The 19,937-nt window shown below is 35.3% G+C and overlaps 4 protein-coding genes across 4 annotated transcripts; 1 reads left to right on the top strand and 3 right to left on the bottom strand.

Moving 5' to 3' along the window:
* Positions 1-8: 8 nt before the first annotated feature.
* On the bottom strand, positions 9-5,905 carry fam50a (family with sequence similarity 50 member A). The gene is made up of 13 exons (XM_059528218.1): positions 5,658-5,905; positions 4,748-4,832; positions 4,281-4,380; positions 3,694-3,839; positions 3,418-3,494; positions 2,486-2,552; positions 2,235-2,296; positions 2,005-2,081; positions 1,591-1,645; positions 1,227-1,275; positions 975-1,045; positions 553-663; positions 9-263 (listed from the first exon to the last, which is right to left on the bottom strand). Exons 1-13 carry the CDS (start codon positions 5,766-5,768, stop codon positions 255-257), a joined length of 1,020 nt encoding a protein of 339 aa, XP_059384201.1. The 5' UTR covers positions 5,769-5,905; the 3' UTR covers positions 9-254.
* Positions 5,906-6,276: 371 nt separating this feature from the next.
* tmed4 (transmembrane p24 trafficking protein 4) lies at positions 6,277-9,192 on the top strand. Its single transcript, XM_059528219.1, has 5 exons — positions 6,277-6,472; positions 7,017-7,117; positions 7,234-7,359; positions 7,948-8,094; positions 8,994-9,192. The coding sequence occupies exons 1-5, from the start codon at positions 6,328-6,330 to the stop codon at positions 9,141-9,143; spliced, it is 669 nt and encodes a 222-aa protein (XP_059384202.1). The 5' UTR covers positions 6,277-6,327; the 3' UTR covers positions 9,144-9,192.
* Positions 9,193-13,350: 4,158 nt separating this feature from the next.
* On the bottom strand, positions 13,351-17,473 carry plpbp (pyridoxal phosphate binding protein). The gene is made up of 8 exons (XM_059528215.1): positions 17,318-17,473; positions 15,827-15,934; positions 15,716-15,751; positions 15,562-15,637; positions 15,286-15,426; positions 14,578-14,720; positions 14,098-14,196; positions 13,351-14,004 (listed from the first exon to the last, which is right to left on the bottom strand). The coding sequence occupies exons 1-8, from the start codon at positions 17,390-17,392 to the stop codon at positions 13,849-13,851; spliced, it is 834 nt and encodes a 277-aa protein (XP_059384198.1). The 5' UTR covers positions 17,393-17,473; the 3' UTR covers positions 13,351-13,848.
* A 397-nt stretch (positions 17,474-17,870) lies between these two features.
* snrpg (small nuclear ribonucleoprotein polypeptide G) lies at positions 17,871-19,394 on the bottom strand. The gene is made up of 4 exons (XM_059528216.1): positions 19,247-19,394; positions 18,970-18,992; positions 18,605-18,729; positions 17,871-18,162 (listed from the first exon to the last, which is right to left on the bottom strand). Exons 1-4 carry the CDS (start codon positions 19,276-19,278, stop codon positions 18,112-18,114), a joined length of 231 nt encoding a protein of 76 aa, XP_059384199.1. The 5' UTR covers positions 19,279-19,394; the 3' UTR covers positions 17,871-18,111.
* Between the last annotated feature and the right edge of the window lie 543 nt (positions 19,395-19,937).

Here is a 19,937-nt window from a genome sequence, read left to right as displayed (position 1 = left end):
ACACTCTAACTGAGACTAACACTCATGATGTTATTTACAATCAAGAAGGAGAACGTGGTCAGGTTAGTTCTGACAGAATGTTCAGAATCGGCCTGGTTTAGGACTTATCTTCATACAACAAAAATGTGAGTCCAAACATTTATAGATACTCAAAAATGCTAGGCAAGATCAAGTATTTCACTGCCAGATGTTTATAAAACCAACAACACAGAAAGATGGTTCAGGAACTCTGCAAATCTTGTAGATGTGACATCTCACCGAATCTGTAAAGCAATGCAAAATTGTAAGTAAACACATTATGAATCCAACCAATGAATTTTTTTTACCCCAGAAGACCATTGCCATGATTTATTTTTACTCTGCCGACATCTTTTGTTCATCAATCAAAAACCTTTTTAGCTAGTCCTGGAACACATCAGTGTTTGGTTTTGGTTAGGACCGTGTCAGACCATGTCACAATCATGTACGTCAATTTAACAAAGCTTCTTTCATTCGGTTCTGCTACTGAACAAAAAGCTGCAGAAAACTTTGGAGACTTGTATTCATACTCACAGTGTATTTGTCCCATTTTTTTTCAGGATCGTAAGGCTCCCAGCGGCTGGCAGGGAAGATGTGTTTGTTTTTTTCATACCAGCTCCTCAGCACCACTTTTCCCGCATGAGACTAGACAAACGAAGAAACAAAGAGCTTTGAAAAATAAGCCAAGAAACATTGTGTTTGAGTCCTCAGGCTGAAACATGTCGTGTCGATGACTGTCCAAGGTTTGTGGCATCAAATCTTTGAAAGACTCGAGTTGTTCAACATATACTGGTGCACGAATGCTGATTTTCTACAAGAATTCGATCCAATTTCACATTCAAATGCCCTAAAAACATCACATAAAAAAAAAGAAGTAGGTCTCTTCCTGTCAATTTGGGTGGTTCTTGTCCAAAATGTGCATCAGACATGATGCTGATAGTCAGAAATCACCTTACCTCATCCTTCTCAACTGTGGCATCGTTCACCAGCCGAATATCATCATGCACATCAAAATTGAAAAGGGGCCCTAAGGAGAACCAGGAAAGCCTCATTTCAGTGCCATAAACAGAGATACAACACAAAAAGTAGCAGGCTTATATTACATTTAATAACTGTTATCCTAAAAACATCAGAACAGAGACGTGTAAAAAACAAAAGCCACATGGGAGCGTGTCAAACATAATGTGGAGGATAAAGTGGGAACTTACCACTTTTGCCTCTTGCTTTTGTCACAATGAAATCATAGAAACTGTGATGCTGGAAGAAAAGCATTTTAGTCAATGAGAGCAGTTTTCTATAAACAATAATCTGTGATTTACTACCGCTTGTCTATGTGATCAGTTAAACACTAAAATGCTCTTAAAACGCTGTAGAGAAGGTTGCGTCGTAAAAAAATGTGTAATTGTGCTTGTCACAAATTCTGACATTCTGACAATGTGATGCACAAGTGCTCCGTATTGTAAACAATGACGTATCTTCCAATGATTTAGGAGTGTCTCAATTGGTCTTACATAAGAGAAGATTTAGAAGTATAAACACTGAAGCACTTTTTGTGGTGGAAACTTTACTCACATGTGGAATTATCAAATCCTCTTTAATGTACATTAGATGCTCCACTCCTGCTGACCTGAAGGACACAAAAAAGACTGATATTTGCTCATAGTTCAAATCTAAAGGTGGTAAAACATGCATGTATGACATAAGAAGCATTCATTGCTCGAAGAGTGTCTGGATTTTGTCTAGAGTTTTCATTCAACACCAATTATGACACGAACAGCACACTTGAAAATTAAATATGACGTGCTTTCTGCATGCGAAATTCAAGGAAACCAAAGTTGACCGAGCACACATTCAATATTTACTCAGTGTGAGTTACACTACATTTTAACTGGAGCCTGTCCCTCTTTAGTGTGTTTACAGAAAGGCGATTTTGTGTATTAAAACTAATAAAGTGTTTTAATAGCAGGGGGAAATGAACGTGTTTACCTCAGCTCACTGAAGTCTTTACGCAAAACTTCCAGGGCTCTTTGGAGAAACTGTTGAATTGTGTTGCCTTTCTTCATCTACAAAAACGCACACAAAAATGTGTATTAAATGTTGACACAGAACATGCATTAGAACATGTTTGTCCAAAAGGCACACGCAACATAGTAAACAACAATGTAAAACATTTTGGGTGTGGCATGTAGTTAGAACATTTGATAACCTGCATTTACCTTGACAGTTTTTCGATGCCCTGAGCCATCCCAGTAGCTGAAAGTGATTTCAATTTCTTCACCTAAAAAGAGCCAAAGGACAGGTTTATAGTATGCTTCTTTTGGCTGGTGGTTGCATGAGGAACTAGTCAAGTCAAAATTCAATTAAATTAGGAATAAGTCTATAGATTCAGTTGCACCCTTGGCCAGGTTCAGTGATATCAAACAAAAGATAATATCCATAATGCCACTTTGTGATCTGCATATCTTACTTTTGATCTTCTCCTGTTTTCTTTCCCACTCCTGCCGGAGTTCCTCTCTTAAACGGTTTTCTTCTTCCTGAAACACACATTTTACACACACACAAAACATCTTACAAACTTTTTGGTATGTTTTCCCCAAAAATCAACTGTATTTTTCAAATGCTTATAACTACTAAATACAACCGTTGCCAATTTTTTGGATTTCACGAGTATATAGTCATGGACTGCAAGCACCAAAACTCGTGGGGGATTTAAAACTAAAAACTCTTAGAATCTCTTTAACGAGGAAAAAAACTCCAATTGGCAGCATCTGTGGCATGATGTGATTATTACAAAATAAACAATACATACACACATACATAGTGTGATCATTACTGTCAAGAACATCAAATCACTTTTTTGTTTTTATATTCAGTGTATGTTTAACTTTTGAAAACAATTCAAAGCTGTGGGTATAAGCTCTTTATTAGACTCAATGACCCATAAACGATATACATAGGTCTTATACCAACAGTAAAAATGCAGACAAAAGCTTCTTGACAGATTACAGGTAATCTGTCAGACCTAAGGATCTTGATATTCACTACAACTCAATTTAAACTGACTGGAAATGAGCCAAAGTATGCAACCAAACAATCATACCAGCAAAACTATATTTATTGTGGCTATTAACATTGATACACGTCTGAATGTGTTCTTACACCTGAGCAACGTCTCTGCAAAAACGGCATACTTTTATTTGATGTATAGCCATGTTAAACCAACAGTCTTGTATAACTGCATTCAGATCCTTAATAAGAGGTCTTCAGGACAATCCCTCCACACTCTTTGATGTGGAGAGTAAATGCAATTATTTTAGACAGTTTATTCAAATCTATTTGTTGAATATAAACTATGTATACATGTGTAAACAGGATATTTCTCAAGAGCAGGATATTTACCTCTCTGTCCCTGTCTGGCAGGAAACTGGTGTCAACATCTGGGTTCTTCCCTAGTTTTTTCTTCTTTCCAGGTATGCCTGTTAAACACAAGGGTACGACATTCAAAAAGTTATTAGTGTATAAAAATATACAATCAAGAAATCACTTCATATGTGTTGATTCTGCCATCATGGGACCATGGATGTCTGCACTTATTGAAATATTTATAAGAAAGTTTAACAGTTTTGCAGACAGCTGTTCCACTTCCGTGGAAAACGACAAAGTAAAATGTCATACAAATCTCCTCCTCAGTTTCCTCTTCCTCCTCCTCCTCCTCTTCCTCCTCCTCTTCTTCCTCTCCTTCATCTGGATTGAAGGATAAACTGGCAATCTTCCTTTTCTGCTCTTCCTTTCTTTTCTTCTCCTTCTGTTTCTCAAGCTTCCTACAAGAACAGACCAAATATGAAGGTATAAGATTAAACTTTATACAGATTTTAAAGGAAAAAGAAACAAAAAAGCAGGATGCAGGCAAGATTTCATGCAAGAATATTCAACAATCTAGTCTTAATCTTAAAAGGCAGTTAAATTATTTAATCTGACCTGACATAATATTTATCTGGACAGGGCTGAGGCTGAGAATTATATACAGTTTATAAAGACCAGCAGAGGACTGAGCTAAAACAAACTGAGACATGGCTAAAGGAAAACACAGGCAAGATGGCTGAACACAGAGAAATCTGATAACAACCTCTGACTTCATTACATTTTGTAGATTCTCACAGTGACAATATTGCACAGGCTTTACTAAGTGCTAAACCTTAACATGCTTAACTCTATATATCAATAAATTAGCAAAGACCATTTTAGCAAAAACCAAAGCTTACAGCTGTAGCTCTTTTGACTGCTCCTTCTTGGCAAGCTGTTTCTCTCGTTCTTTGACCAGAGCTTCCTGCTTTGCTTTCATGTCATTCAGTGTCACCAGACCTGCAGAGAACAACATCATCCTTCACTCACAGCTTGATTTAATATAGGGTCCATTTGGCTATTTCCCCCCCAGTCATCTCAAGGACAAAAAGAGTCCCAATTTACAAGAACTCCCCCTACAAATCAAGCTTATTGGTTTAAATTAAACTATTCCACAGAAGGGTGTGCATTATGACTAGGGTTGCCAAATGTAATAAAATTAAAGCATTTTGCAGTTTAAAGACAATGTAACGATCATCAAATGACAGCTCTAATCATAACAACAATGTCTAATATTTTCTGATCAACTACAAGCAGCCTCACTGAAACAAAGCCCACTACAGAAGCAGGTCCGTAGTAAGTCATTGCATTTCTAATATTCACTTACCAACAGTGCTGGACTTGAGCTCCTGCTCCACAGCGTCATAATGAGCTGAGAACTTTTTATCAATGTTGGACTTCACCATATTGTCCTGGAAAGGAAAAGGTTAAGGTTGTTTAGTGGCGATGTAATACATAAAGTAGAAGCTTTTTAGAGTGACTTGGGCTGCATATGAAGATTGCTGTAATGATACTTTATAAAAAAAAATGGTCAGAAATCATTACATAAAGCTTACAGATCAGCAGTTGACATACAGTAGACCCAGAAAAAAATTTAATTGTTGAATCATTTAAAATTTGCTTCAAATAGACATTTGAAATGTGTCTGTATGGTTTTAATGAATTACTATTTAAATATTTTGGTATATCATTTATTGCTATCATAAATTACTATGTACACTACTTGGGATCACTATATATATATATATATATATATATATATATATATATATATATATATATATATGAACACATAACTACAAGCAGGTGATTTTACTAAAGCGTTTATTTATTTATTAGAGAAATTTGAGCATACTCACACTCTTCATACACTTTTTTTTACATGCGATTTTAAACAAGAATCCATAGTTATATTTACTATAGTAATGAGGGGCCAGTCATTTTTTAACATATACTACCTTAATTCTTATACTACACTGATGAAGTCATCATAACGCGTGGCATAATAAATTATAAAATTGACTTCATGCTGTGTAGAATGGGCAAGAGCAATAACAATCGTGTTACAGGTTAAACCATGTATATAACGTTACTATCATATATAATGGATATCTTGTAATGGCATTACACTTTTGAGGGAAACTTGCAGCTATTTATATCAAGATTGTGGTCAGAACGGATTGAAAAGCCAGTGTGTTTGTATGTTGTGGTTGTGTTTATTATTCTGGCTCACGTGCCTCTGCTATCTTCTGTTTGAGCTGCTCGAGCTGCTCTCGCTCTCTTTCTCTCTTCTTCATGAGCTGCATCGCTCTCCCCGCTTCACTCGCCGCTCCTTTATACTGCGCCATCGTAGCTCTTTTACAAGATATTTAGAAAAGAAATGAAAATACTGAAAAATGCGAAATAACTCCTGGGTTCAGCCAGTAAACAACAGAGAAACTTCTCGACTATAGCAAGCGCTTGTGGGTAATCGCCGCAGTTACGGCTTCCGGTTGATTCGCGGAATAACTGCATTCCAAAGTAAAAGTCTTCCCAGTTGCGGGCCTAAAAAAAAATATTGCAATCTTATGGTTTTAAGATTATGGTAGTTCAAATATATCTTCATTTTTAATGTACAAGTTACTAGTAGTATAAATAGATTTATTTATTTTACATAGAAAATCAGCATTGCATATACAAAACAAGATGTATGTTTCCTGAAATATGGTATGTTATTCTTTGTATTACTTGTTTATTAAATTAAACACTTTAATTATTGAATTAAGGTTTTTCCTCAGATAAACTTCCAGAAATGCCACTGGTATTGAACTTGAGGGGACTTTTACTGAACAAAGGCCCTTTTGTCAGCGAGAATCGAGCAGCTCTGAAATCTATTCGCATCCCTGGATTGACTGATGGGTGATTTGGATGGAGATGAAGGCGGTGGTGTCCTGTACCGGGCTTATGCTTCTATTTGCGTGGCTTTCTCCAAGCCAAGCCCTTTATTTCCATATCGGAGAGACGGAGAAGAAATGTTTTATTGAAGAAATACCCGACGAAACCATGGTGATAGGTACGTCCATTGTCAAATCGGCTCTCTGCGATCGGTTAGCTTTGTCGGCTAGTTGATTCATCCATCTGGATCATTTACCAGTAGAGCAGTTCACCGTGTGTCCTATTTAAAACACTTAAAATGAAGACAGCTGATGTAAAATCAGATTTAAGTATGGATGTGCTTATCTGTGCCCATCTCTCCAAATAAAGGAGGGCTTTTAGTAGATCAGCACGATCAAGGATGTGGCAGGTGCAGCATCCTGCTTTGGTTCCTGAGATACAGGTGCAACCAGTTCATGCATTTACCGTTTGCTTACAGTGATCAGAAACAATAGTTATGTTGAAAGGAGACGGTGTGTACTAAAATATTGCAATAATAATCAGATTAATGTTATTCTAATAAATATGTTAGCACATTTGTAAAGGATTAATAAACTCACCCACTCACTCACATCACTCGTCAATAATTTAATAAATTGATATATATATATATAACCCATTCATTTAATGGTACTGTTGCACATGCTGTAACATAGTGTTGGGCTTTATTTGTGTCTCTTTAGGGAGATACAGAACACAGCTGTGGGACAAACAGGCTGGCTCTTTCCTCCCATCCACCCCTGGTTTAGGCATGCATGTGGAAATCAAAGATCCTGATGCCAAGGTAGCCTTTCTATTTTCTACAAACTTTCTATTTCTCTAGAACCTGTATTTTGTAGTATATCCGTTAATTGGGTTATATTTGGCAATAATACATTTTGAAAACCAACTGTTTTTCAGATCATCCTGTCCCGTCAGTACGGCTCGGATGGCCGTTTCACCTTCACGTCCCACACACCAGGAGAGCATCAAATCTGCCTCCACTCCAACTCCACCAAGATGGCGCTGTTTGCTGGGGGAAAACTGGTACGACTAAAAACCATGATAGTGCAAATAGATGTAGAGAACTCAATATGTTTCATATTTGTAGTCCAAAACATTCATTTTTGTAATAAATTACATCAGATAATATGTCAAATGTAGTGATATTTTAGTTATATATAATAACACACATATATATATATATATATATATATATATATATATATATATATATACAGTATATATATATACAGTATATATATATATATATATATATATATATATATATATATATATATAGATTTTTTTTTGTTTCTATTTTAGTTTTTAGTGTACATTTTTAGTAATTGTTTTTGTATATTTCTATTTGTCGTTTTTTTTTTCTATTTTATTTTATTTCAGCTTTAGTTCAATGAAGGTTTGGTTAACAGTCAAATACATTATTAATATGGCTTTTTTTTCTTAAGATTTTTAAGTTTTAGAAATTACTTATATATCAGTATAGTAATTTTATAGATGTTATTTTATTGTAATTTTAAATGATGTTAAAAAAACAATATCTAGTTCAGTATAATACAGTAGGCCTGTAAGTGAACATAAACACGCGAGACCTTATATCATCGTGTTCTACAGAGAGTCCACTTGGAAATTCAGGTTGGTGAACACACCAACAACTACCCAGAGATCGCAGCTAAAGACAAACTGTCCGAGCTGCAGCTGAGGGTCCGACAGCTCCTGGACCAGGTGGAACAGATCCAGAAAGAGCAGAACTACCAGCGGGTGAGTTTCAGCAGCAGGAACGTTTTTTTCGGTTATGGTACAGTGAGGTGGTGTCGGCTGACCCACCAACTTAAGGCATTTAAACATAAATCTGTGCAGTTGCTGAAAGCAGGTACCTGCTCAGGATGTTTCACTTTACTTATATTCTTTTCAATATTAGTACTGTATCTAGTTTCTACGTAACTAAAACTAAGACCATAAAAAAACATTTCATTACTTGAAATAGAATATGCTTGAAATAAAAGATAAAAATTCCCAAGGTAACATTTCTTATTTTCATCTAGTTTAACTTGATGTACTAAAATAATTAAAACTAAAACTGAAATAAAAATTACTATAAACTATATAGGGGGATATATACAAATGTATTTGTTTACAGTAAAAATATATATAGAACTAATACAAAAAAAAGCAGAATTACTAACTTTAAATAATATTACCATGAAAATGGAAAATATAAACTAAGACAATTTTTTTTAGTTATTTAAAATAGAATAAAATATACATTTACTTTACCTGATGTACTAAATTTTTTTAGAAAAAAACTATAGAAATAAAAAAAACAGAAACTAAGAAACCACAGCAAAATTATTAAAACTTTAAATAAAATGAAAATGTAAATAGAAAATATAAACTAAGACAGTAAAAGATTGTTACTTGAAATATAGTAAATATGACTTTATGAACTAAAATAAAATCTGAAATAAGTTACTAAAAACAAAGACATCATTTACTAAACAGAAACTAATAAAAATGGTAAAAACGGCAAAATTACTAAAATAATGTGATCTCATAGAAGTATTTCAATGTTACTAAAATAACACTTCAATCTAGTTGTCTGTTATATCATCCAGCATCTGTATGGGATGTACTGCACTCACAGTGTTTCTTCCCCACAGTACCGTGAGGAGCGTTTCCGTATGACGAGCGAGAGCACGAACCAGCGCGTTCTGTGGTGGTCTATCGCTCAGACCATCATCCTCATCATCACAGGAATCTGGCAAATGAGACATCTCAAGAGCTTCTTTGAGGCCAAAAAGCTGGTGTGAAGATCAGATGGCATCACAGAGACAATAACTCAAGTAACATTCATTGCCGTTATGGTTTTTAAGCATGGAAATACTCAGTGCTTCATTTCATTTTTTTCCCTTTTTTAAATTCTATTCGGTACAACTTTATCTTAAGCAGATAAATTCAGACACAATGAGCTTAAACATGCAGAAAATTAACAATTCTTAAAGGAATACTCCACCCCAAAATTATTATTTTTTTGGCATTAATCATTTACCAACATGTTGTTCCAAACCCATAAAAGCTTAGTTCGTCTTCGGAACACAGTTTAAGATATTTTGGATGAAAACCGGGAGGATTGTGACTGTCCCATAGACTGCCAAGTAAATAACACTGCCAAGGACCAGAAAAGTATGAAAAGCATCATCAGATTAGTCCATGTGCCATCAGTGGTTCAACCATAACATTATGAAGCGACGAGAATAGTTTTTGTAAGTGAATAAATAAAAAATAACATTGTCAGCAGTCTCCTCTGTGTCTCTACATACCACCAGATGCTGTTCTCTTTTAAATCAAATCATAAATACATGTAGAAACAGCACATCCTTGTGGCGTGGCTGATACAGAAGAGCATACGCAGCATACAGTGATATGTAGAGACTCAGAGGATGTCTAGCATCTAGAACATTGTTCATTTTACTAAAATGTATGATAGCAAAATGTTATGCCTTTAAAATGAAGAACTTTAGGGGTACATGGAAACTACTGTTGACTTCAAGGTTGCATTACTGATAAATGTGAAAATCAAGCCAGCTAATCATTTTAGCGTTTTTAATATGTATATATTGAGGTATTTTAAAGATTTTGACCAATCTGTGGCTTTGTTTTCATATTCTGTCTGTCTCGGGCTCTCAAATAGGTTTGATGTTCATGATTTTGAGAGGAATTTATTCAAGCTAATTGACTATAGCTTGCATTTTAGCTGATAAGACCAACACAAATACATATTTGAAGAATTTTCTTAGTGGTTTACAAAATATGATTTTTGTTGTTGTGTTTCATGCTTTATTTATTAACTGCATTGACCACATTTAAACATACTGGAATGTCTGTAAGGAAAACTTCAGGTTTTCTGGGTTCTTCAGTTTCAAGAATATATGTTGTTTATAAGATCTTCAGAAAAATTTGTACTGGCTTGTTACAAGTACCTATTTATAGAAATGCTGGTTTGCATGATTCACAAATCCTCCATATAATGTGACAATTTGAAGGTTATTTCTAGGCTAACACAGCTGTATTCTCAAGTGTCATTTAAGCTTTGTAATAAACTGTTCATCAGTGTGCATGCAGATACTTAACTGTACACTTGTTGGTACTCAGTCTTTATATTGTTTGACATCATTCATAAACACTGTCTTAGTTTTAGGTGTTGTTTCTTTTAATTAAATGTGTTTTAAATTTACAGAAGTTCTCTCTTCATGAATGAGCAGCATAATGTACTTAATTTAAAATAGAATGCAAAAAATATATTTATTTTATGTATAAATATACTAACATTCAAAACTTTGGGGACAGTAAGGATTTAAAGATTAAAACAGATTAATACTTTTTTTCACAGAGGATGGATTTAATTGATCAAAGTGAATGAACTTTTTTTCACTGTACTTTTAAACTCAATTCATGAAAATAAAATAAAAATCAGTTTCTACGAAATTATTGAAGTGCCCCTAATATGGATTTCTAAAAATTACCTTTCATGCAGTGTGTAACACAGCTCTAAATAATTGAAAAAATCCTGCAAAGTTATAAATCTGAAAGTGCACCGTGTATAAAAGTTTATTGTCTCTCAAAAGAAAGAGTCGACTCTGAATCAATGAAACGAGTCGTTTTTAAAACGAATACGAAGCCGTTTCGTGTTGACGTCAAAATGAAACGCTAGCATATTGCCCGCCCACTTGTTGGTCTTTTCCTTTTCGCATTGGACTATATGAAAATGCAAATTAAATTAATTATATATTAATTAAAATATATATGAAATACTAAAGTTAACCACTGCATTTATACATGCCACACAAACCATTTATTTTTCTATTGTTTTATTGCTCAACTCACCTAAATCAATTAAATATTTATGTACAACTATCTACTGCTAAGTTACAAGATGCTATTTGACACACAGATTGAAAAAAAAAGATGTTAATTTCAGTTTTGGCTTTTCACAATACTGTATTAATCCCAAAAAATTAAATAAAGATATGATGTGATTGCTTCTAAACAAGCTTCCAAGAATCAGGATAATCTCTCTCTCGCATAGTAAAAGGCCTCAGACCCTCAGTTTCTCCAAAATGCCATGTAACTGCTTGTCTATGTATTAATTGCACCTTAATTTCTGTGTTCTGTACTGAAACCAGTGTGACTGTTGATCAATGCTTAATTCAACGCCAGTGTTTCGGATGATATGAAATCCTACAGTAATTACATGACAACACCACACACACACACACACACACACACACACACTAGGGCTGTGCAAAAAATCGAACGCGATTTTCATGCACATCTCATCAGTAAAGACGCTCCTGTAATTATAAGTATATCTCCAGCATGTGCGTTCTGATCAGGGTTGCCAGGTTTTCACAACAAATTCTGCCCAGTTGCTTCTCAAAACTAGTCCAATCGCGCTTCCAGGAGGTTCCCCGATAAAAATTGCTTCCCGGGGTTACAATCAGTGTTGGGGAAAGTTACTTTTAAAAGTAATGCCTTACAATATTGCGTTACTCCCTAAAAAAGTAACTAAATACGTTACTTAGTTACTTTTTATGTGTTACATTACTTTTGCGTTACTTTCACGTTACTTTTTAAATATGAGCAGGGCTTGATTGTTTTTAATATAAGAAGTTCTATTTATAGCAAATGTAAAAGCCCTTTCACACCAAAAAGTGTAATGAATAAACCTCAGGCTGAAGGAAAAGTAAATTCACGTCTGTACAGTAGAACACAGGAGAAGAAGGTTCAACACTCTTCAGCAATAAAAAAAAACAATGAAGCACAATTGTTTGTTTATCTAAAGTCATTTTTTAATTATTAGTATGGTTAAACTGGATCATTAAAGGTCAGCAGCAAAGACACTGTTAATAAAATGGGAATAGATACATTTGTGTTATTTAATATATTTAGTTATAGCAGGTTTGCGTCATATTCTGAGTTTGCATTTCACTGTTTTGATTAATTTTGATGAATACTAAATGTTTTGTTTTTTGTTTTTTTTGGGAGTGGGATGAATTAATGCACATTCACATTTAGTCTAGAACTACAGTAACATGTTCACACAGCGCACACAACGCCTCCATACTTCCGATTTCTCCCAATATGGGAACAGGAGGATTGTCAGTCAAAAAATGGGAATACAAAGTAACTGGCGTTACTTTTTTGAAAAAGTAACTCAGATATTTTCTTGTAAATTAAAAAGTAATGCGTTACTTTACTAGTTATTTGAAAAAAGTAATCTGATTACGTTACTCGCGTTACTTGTAATGCATTACCCCCAACACTGGTTACAATATACGTTTTTTAGCAGGGTTGCCTTGGTAAAATTCGCATTTTAGCGGCTAAATATCACGTTGTGATACTTAGTGACACAATGTCACTTCGACCCGCGAACATGAAAAACAACCACAGACTTGGCAACACTGGTTGGCATTACCTACACCGAGCCGTAATTCACTGACAATCTACACAAAATCGATGTTAAAATCGCAGACGATTCTTTGTCGATTTTAAAAACAATTTTGTGTTAGTTGTCGGTAGACTAGGCTCTGTGTAGTAACTGCCTCCACCTGAACCAGTGTTGCCAAGTCTGCGATTGTTTTTCATGTCCGCGGTTTGAAACAACCCCAATACAAATAACGTGATATTTAGCCCCTAAAATGCGAATTTTACCAAGGCAACCCTTCCAAAAATGTATATTTTAACCCCGGGAAGCAATTTCTATCGGGGAACCTCCTGGAAACGCGATTGGGCTAGTTTTGGACTAGGTTTAAGAAATAACTGGGCAGGATTTGTTGTGAAAACCTGCCAACCCTGATCTGAACGCACGTGCTGGAGATATACTTCTAATCACAGGAGCATCTTTACTGATGAGATGCGCATGAAAATCGCATTCGATTTTTTGCACAGCCCTAACACACACACACATCAGTCCTGACACATCTCATCGACACAGTTTTCACTGCAACAAGTAGACACTGAAGCAATACAATAAATGTGCTATTTATATCATTTACATTTATGATTGTGAACAAAATACACTATAAACTACACCTACACACTTCTAGAAAACAAAAATAATACATCCTATTGTTTTAATTAGCCACTAAAATGGGTTACTAACATCTAACGGAAAAGACAAATTATACCTCACATCTATGATTGGCACAACCAAGCTGAGCATGTGCTGACCCTGTATCTGTTATAAAAATTATCGCAAAACCAAGCTTAAGAAATTTACAGAGGGCTGGAGGACACTTCTGGAGAGCTTTCGACAATAAAAACACCTTCAGAAAGTAAATGTAGTAATCCAGTTATTAAATCACACTTCTTTCTAGTTCTTTAGCCACAGAAGACCAGGTCAGCAGTGTTAGTTAAGATATATTAAAGGCCCTTGACTGGTGAATGGTGAGCCCAGTCATTGGGAAGAAACCCAAGAGGTCCCACATTTAGTTCAGTAACCTTTTCCCCCATCATTCATTGCTCTGTGACCGTGAGCCGGTCCATTTTTCTGGCTGCTTCCTCACAGACGACTTTTGGCTTTCTCTCCGGACTGGGACTCGGGGTGTTGGGGTATTCTCGGGTGCCGAAAATAGTGCTGCCGACACGTACATTTGTAGAGCCAACCTCGATCTAATTGGGAAAACAATACAAACTGAACTAAATCGACTTTGCAATGAAATGAAAATGCAATCGAAGAGTATACTGAAATGAAGCAACACTTACCGCATGTTCAAAGTCAGTAGACATGCCCATACTGAGCTCAACCTGCTCTACTGGGATCTTCAGACTTTCACAGACTTCCTCACGACGTTCCAACAGCATCTAGATACCACATCAATTCATTTACATACTTGCTATGTTAACAGCCTTTAAGCATGAAGCGAGCTTGAAGAACAGTTTCTACAAAATTATTAAGCAGCAAAAGTGTCGTCAACATTGATAATAGCAAGAAATGTATCTTGAACACCAAACTTTCATATTAGAAAGGTTTCTAGAAGAACATGTGACACTGAAGACTGGAGTAATGATGCTAAAAATCCAGCTTTGCCATCACAGAAATAAATATTACTTACATTTTAATATATTTTACAATATTACTGTATTTAATCATATAAATGCATTCTTGGTGCACATAAGACACACTAAAAATCCCCAATTTTGGTAAATATCTTCAAATATGCAAGGTCGGCTGATCCGATGCACCTGGAAATCAGGGTTGGGGCCTTCGCTGAGGTCGTAACCGTAACGGCCGATCGTCATGAGCCCGGCGAAGTCAAGAGCAGGACACTGAGACACAATGTGTTTTACCAGGTTTACAGTCTCATCGGGAGGCAGGCCATGTTTACCTGATGAAACATGTCCAAGAGAGACGATCGTGCTGAGGTTTCAGAAAAACAGTCATCTGATACACTGAGAAAAGATTTCATAACGCTTAACTGTTTTTGTTAGACATGTGCCCACTGTGACATTCACATCCTGTTCGAAAGCGACTCAAACAACATCTGAACCTTTGATATGGGCTTTTGCAACAAAGTTGCATAAAAACCTGAAACCCAGTATGATGTTCCCAACAGTGAATCTTTACATTTCACAAACATCTGATAAAATACAAAGCACCGCAAGTGATTTCGTAACAATGTAAGCAGGCAAAGATCCAGCTGTAAGGCATTTAGGGACATTTCATTTGTACAGTACTACTGACTAATGTCTCATTAAGAGTTCAAATGGGTTTTCAACCATTTTAATATTGTGCCTGAAAGTAAGGAAAGTTTTATGTGTTGAAAAAAATATTAAAAACAGGCCTGAGCAACAATGAAAGATACAATTTGTAAGGTTTTGATTCTTAATTCTTATAAAATAGCAAAATACTGGCAGATTTTCAGAGCTGAAGATTTGGGTGAAAACACTCACTTTGCTCTCCGCTGGTGTTGATCTGAACCATAATCTTTAACCGCTGTGTGTTTGCAGCTCTCATTTTTTGCCACGAGCTGTTGACTCTTTCAGCCAGTTTCACAGAGTCTATTGTCTCTACCATATACAGGTTTGGGACACCTATGATTGATGAATGTGGGTTAATTCAGGATAAAACAGAAATAAAGTCCTAAACCTATTAGTCTAACATATCTAAATAGTTCCAGTCAATCTAGTATTTAAAAGTCAGGCTAAAAGTTAAACCGCTTTGCTCACCCAAGAGTTTGTTGACATTATTCTTTTGCAGATGACCGATGAAATGCCATTTAATTTCAGGACATGATGAGACAACCTACAAAGATGTTTTGCACTGATCAAGACGTTTGATCAAAAACAACTCAAATACATGTCAATTTGTTTGACTTCATACCAGGGGATGGGAAGCTTTCTCAATAAGTTCATTTACCTGTGGAGAAAGGGGATATTTAATATGAAATAAGTGACCACGCTTCAAAACATGCATACTTATTTATTTACTCACATAATTCTCTCCAAAGTTTCGTTGTCCATGTTTGTAAGCCTCCACCACCATCTCTGGTGGTTTAGTCTTACTAACCGCTACCAGACGAGGGGCTATACATGGTAACGTCTGCAAGAGAAAAGTAAAATCCTGTCTCTAAGCTTACTGCTTAGTGTTTAAGAGCAGCGTTGGAAAAACTTTTTCTTAATACAATATTTGCCCAACTAGAATTGATTGTGGGGGGCAAATTTTGCAATAGTTATTGTAAAAGGTTAATATATTTTATGTTAAATATTGTTTCTTAATATACAATATATACAGATTATACAACATATACAGTGGTGGCCAAAATTATTAGAACACTAATATTTTCACCAGCTAAAAATAGTTTTAAGTCAGTTATTTCTATCTTTTCCTGTAGTGTGTCAGTAGAAAATGTCAGTTTACATTTTCCAAATATTCATTTTGCCATTAATTGTAATAATCCAGTGAGATTTTTGTCTGACAGCAGCCAGTGCTCTCTAAAATGCTTCAAGAAACCTTCCTGCAAAGCTCCCTGAAAAACTATGCACAACTGCACCTCGGTCAAAAGCTGCTATAAATGCAAAGGATGCTCACAACAAATGTTGATTTAATTTAGTTGAAATAAGTTAATTGATAAAGAAAATAATTTATTATTTAAGTGCCTAAAACTTTGCACAGTACTGTAGCTTTGCAGAAAGGTTTCTTGAAGCCGTCTTGGAGACGTTTCTCACAGTTCTTCTGGATTGAGTCTGTCTCAGTTTGTTCTGTTTCTTCATGTTATTCCAGACAGACTGATGATGATCAGATCAGATCTCTGTGTGGAGCACTGGCTGCTGTCAGACAAAAATCTCACTGGATTATTACAATTAAAGGCTAAATGAATGTTTGAAAATGTAAACTGATATTCCCTACTGACACACTACAGTCAAAGATAGAAATAACCGACTTAAAATATTTTTTTAGTTGGTGAAAATACTAGTGTATAGCCTACTAATTTTGGCCACAACTGTACACACAATAACATATGATTTATTTTAACCACCATCCAACTTAAAATCCTCACGTGACAATGCTCCTTGTGTACACAGTGAAATGTAAGGACTCAATGTAATGTCAGAGTTTGAAGTGCATGTAATTGGCTCATGTCATGCAGATTTCATTTGCAGGAGCGTGACTGCCGAGAATCACATATTTCATTCAACATGCATTCATTCACTATTCAAATGTAATACCGTCATTCTGAATATTTTCCAACACTTTTATGAATCCAATGTATTACAAAAAATAATAATAATAATAATAAATTAGCTATATTTAACCAGCTGTCAATCATCCCTTGTTACTATATGGAGCTCGCGTGTGTGTAAAGGTTGATCAAATTACATAACCCTGTCATTACAACACGGTGAGCACGAGTGGATCTTTTGTTTTTATTAGTGTTTCAAGAATATATTGTTTCGGTTCCAAAAGAAAGCGATGCAAACTGACCTTCGGTCGCCGGGAAACCGCTTGATTCACACGGTCCACCACCGCCTGCACTTTCCTCCCAACCTCCTCCGACATCACTACTCTCCACTCCGCCTCAGTGCACGCGTCGCGCACATGCACTAGCCGCGTGACGTCACGGGCGAATCCGGTTAACTATCCGACAAAATAAAAGTCTCGCATCAGAAGATTGATTGCGTCTTACCTACACTTAGTAAATAAAGCCATCACACAACACAGGGCTGGAAAGTGAAGTATAGCGTCAGCATTTAGAAAACAACAAACATATTTTTCTAATTTATTGCAGACATTTTTAAACAATTTATTTTTTTGGACCAATACATTTTTTATTATATCCTATCCTATCAAGGCAACAGAAAAATATATCTAATACTGCTAGATTAGACAAGGACTAATTGTACATTTCAGTTTTCAGGCAAATTTTACAGCTCTTTGAAATCCTATGATTATTGATTTGTTCAAATGCATACAGATACCAAGTCAAGGAATTGTTGACACAGTTTGAATATTAATGAAAAGTGAATTACAGAAAGAGTTTGGATTGATCACACCATAGTCCATTTATTCACAAAAATGTATGAATTGTGTACACAAATTTCTACAGACATAGTAATGTACATAAAAACAAGAAAGGTGTTTATAAAACAATACTTTAACAGAATCAAAGAGTTCGGCTTTAATAAAGTGTGGTGAACATAAATGAGAAATTTTTTCCACATTTGCTGGATACAAAAAAAAAAAAAAACAAATACAGGAAAAGAAAAAGGGCATCATCCTTATACTCGTTCAAGAGCCTCCAACATGATTATACTGTTTCCTCTGATCACCTGAAGAGACACAAAAGAGCATTCATCACTGCACAGAACAAAACACATCACATCACATCACTGATCTTTAAATGATATACTGAATGTCAAATCAAGTCTGCTTTATTGTCAATTATTCCACATGTACAGTAAATACATACAGAGAATTGAAATCGCGTTACTCTCAGACCCTTGGTGCATACAGATAACACTGACAGTAGAGCCTAAAAATCTAGATCAAATATAAAATACAGCTATACAATAAGGGCATGTAAAAAAGACATATAATAAAAATAAAAGTTAAATAAAGCAGCGCAAGGCACATGCCATGATAAGTTAAATCTAACAATAGAACTTCTACCTGAACATAATGTCTATCTACATGATATTTGTGCCAGTCACTTTTGCTTCACCATCAGTTATGTATTTGGTTTGATAACAGATTGTGATATTAAGTACTGACCACCATGCCAATAGAGTTCATTTGTCCTCCAGGAGCCATTTCTATAGAGTCATCCACGACCAGATTCATGAAGGGATCAAATCCACGCAAGATGCCCTGAACATGACGGCCACCATTGAGCTTCACTGAAAGTGTGCATGAAAACAACATCTTTATAGAAGAAACGCACACAGTATCGACAGAGATTCAGAACGGAGTTATCATCTGGGTTTATTAGAACATCCATAGATTTATTTTGATTACAAATTGCAATCACATACTGTTAAAATTAAATATTTCTAGGATATTATTACGGAGATTCCCAGATTTCATATACTTTTCTTTTACTGGATAATATTTTGTGAGAAAATCTTGTATATACTCACGTGAAAGCTTCTTGTCCATAAACCTATAAGACGAGAACAAAACAAGTACTGGTTTACAGATACTGGACCAAACATTTAAACCTAATTCATACGAAATTGTAACAAAATGAAATAGCAAGTGGGTTTTCCGCGTTAAATTTGAATAACATTATGTACGTTTGTTTGCTAAATAAATGCAGACAAACCGCCTAGCGCGAGTAGAATAACGCTATGCTCAAATTCAACGCATTTCTAATAGATTTACGATCACAATCAACAAAAGGCTTGAAATACTTACTTTTTCAACTCGGGTGGGTGTGCTTTGCTCATGTTTATTTCGTTAGATCAACACTTTTCGTTAGTGTTGTTAACAAAAACGTTTAAAACACGTTTCAAACAATGTATGAACAGTGGCGGAAGTGGCGTAGTAGTACTAGGTCGCGGGATTTTTTTTAACATGTCATCATGTGCAATATCGCCCCCTACTGTAGCGGAGGATGAACTTCAATAACATTGCACAAGGTAATTTTTCTTTTTCTTTAGGAAAACTAATATATTCCACTTCAAACTTTAATGCCACATTTGGGCTACTGGTGTGTGTTTCTATTTTAAAGCGACGAAAATAGCAACAGAAACTAACAAACCTTTTATTCAATTTATTCAAAAACAATGCCAATGCAATGCTTAACATGAGGTAAATTTTCTGACAAATATTCTTAAAAAAAAAAAAAATCACACATCTTGGGTCAAAGCAGGTGATACTGGAGGTAGCCAGAAGTACGGTAAACACACGCAGACAGTAATGAAGAAAACTAAATTTAAAAAGCCTCCAGTATATGTTCTTAATAATAGATTTGATTGGGGGGGGGGGGGTATAGTTATATTTGCACTTACACTTTTGCACGACATCATTTACAATTTGAAACATAAAGTGAATATTACACAGTGTTCAAAGACAAAAAAAAAGTCAGTGCAAAAAAACAAAGCTG

This window comes from Carassius carassius, chromosome 37 (assembly GCF_963082965.1).
Source record: "Carassius carassius chromosome 37, fCarCar2.1, whole genome shotgun sequence".
Lineage (NCBI taxonomy): Eukaryota > Metazoa > Chordata > Actinopteri > Cypriniformes > Cyprinidae > Carassius > Carassius carassius.
Note: the sequence above shows the minus strand (reverse complement) of the source record. Positions and strands in the feature narration are given on the sequence as shown.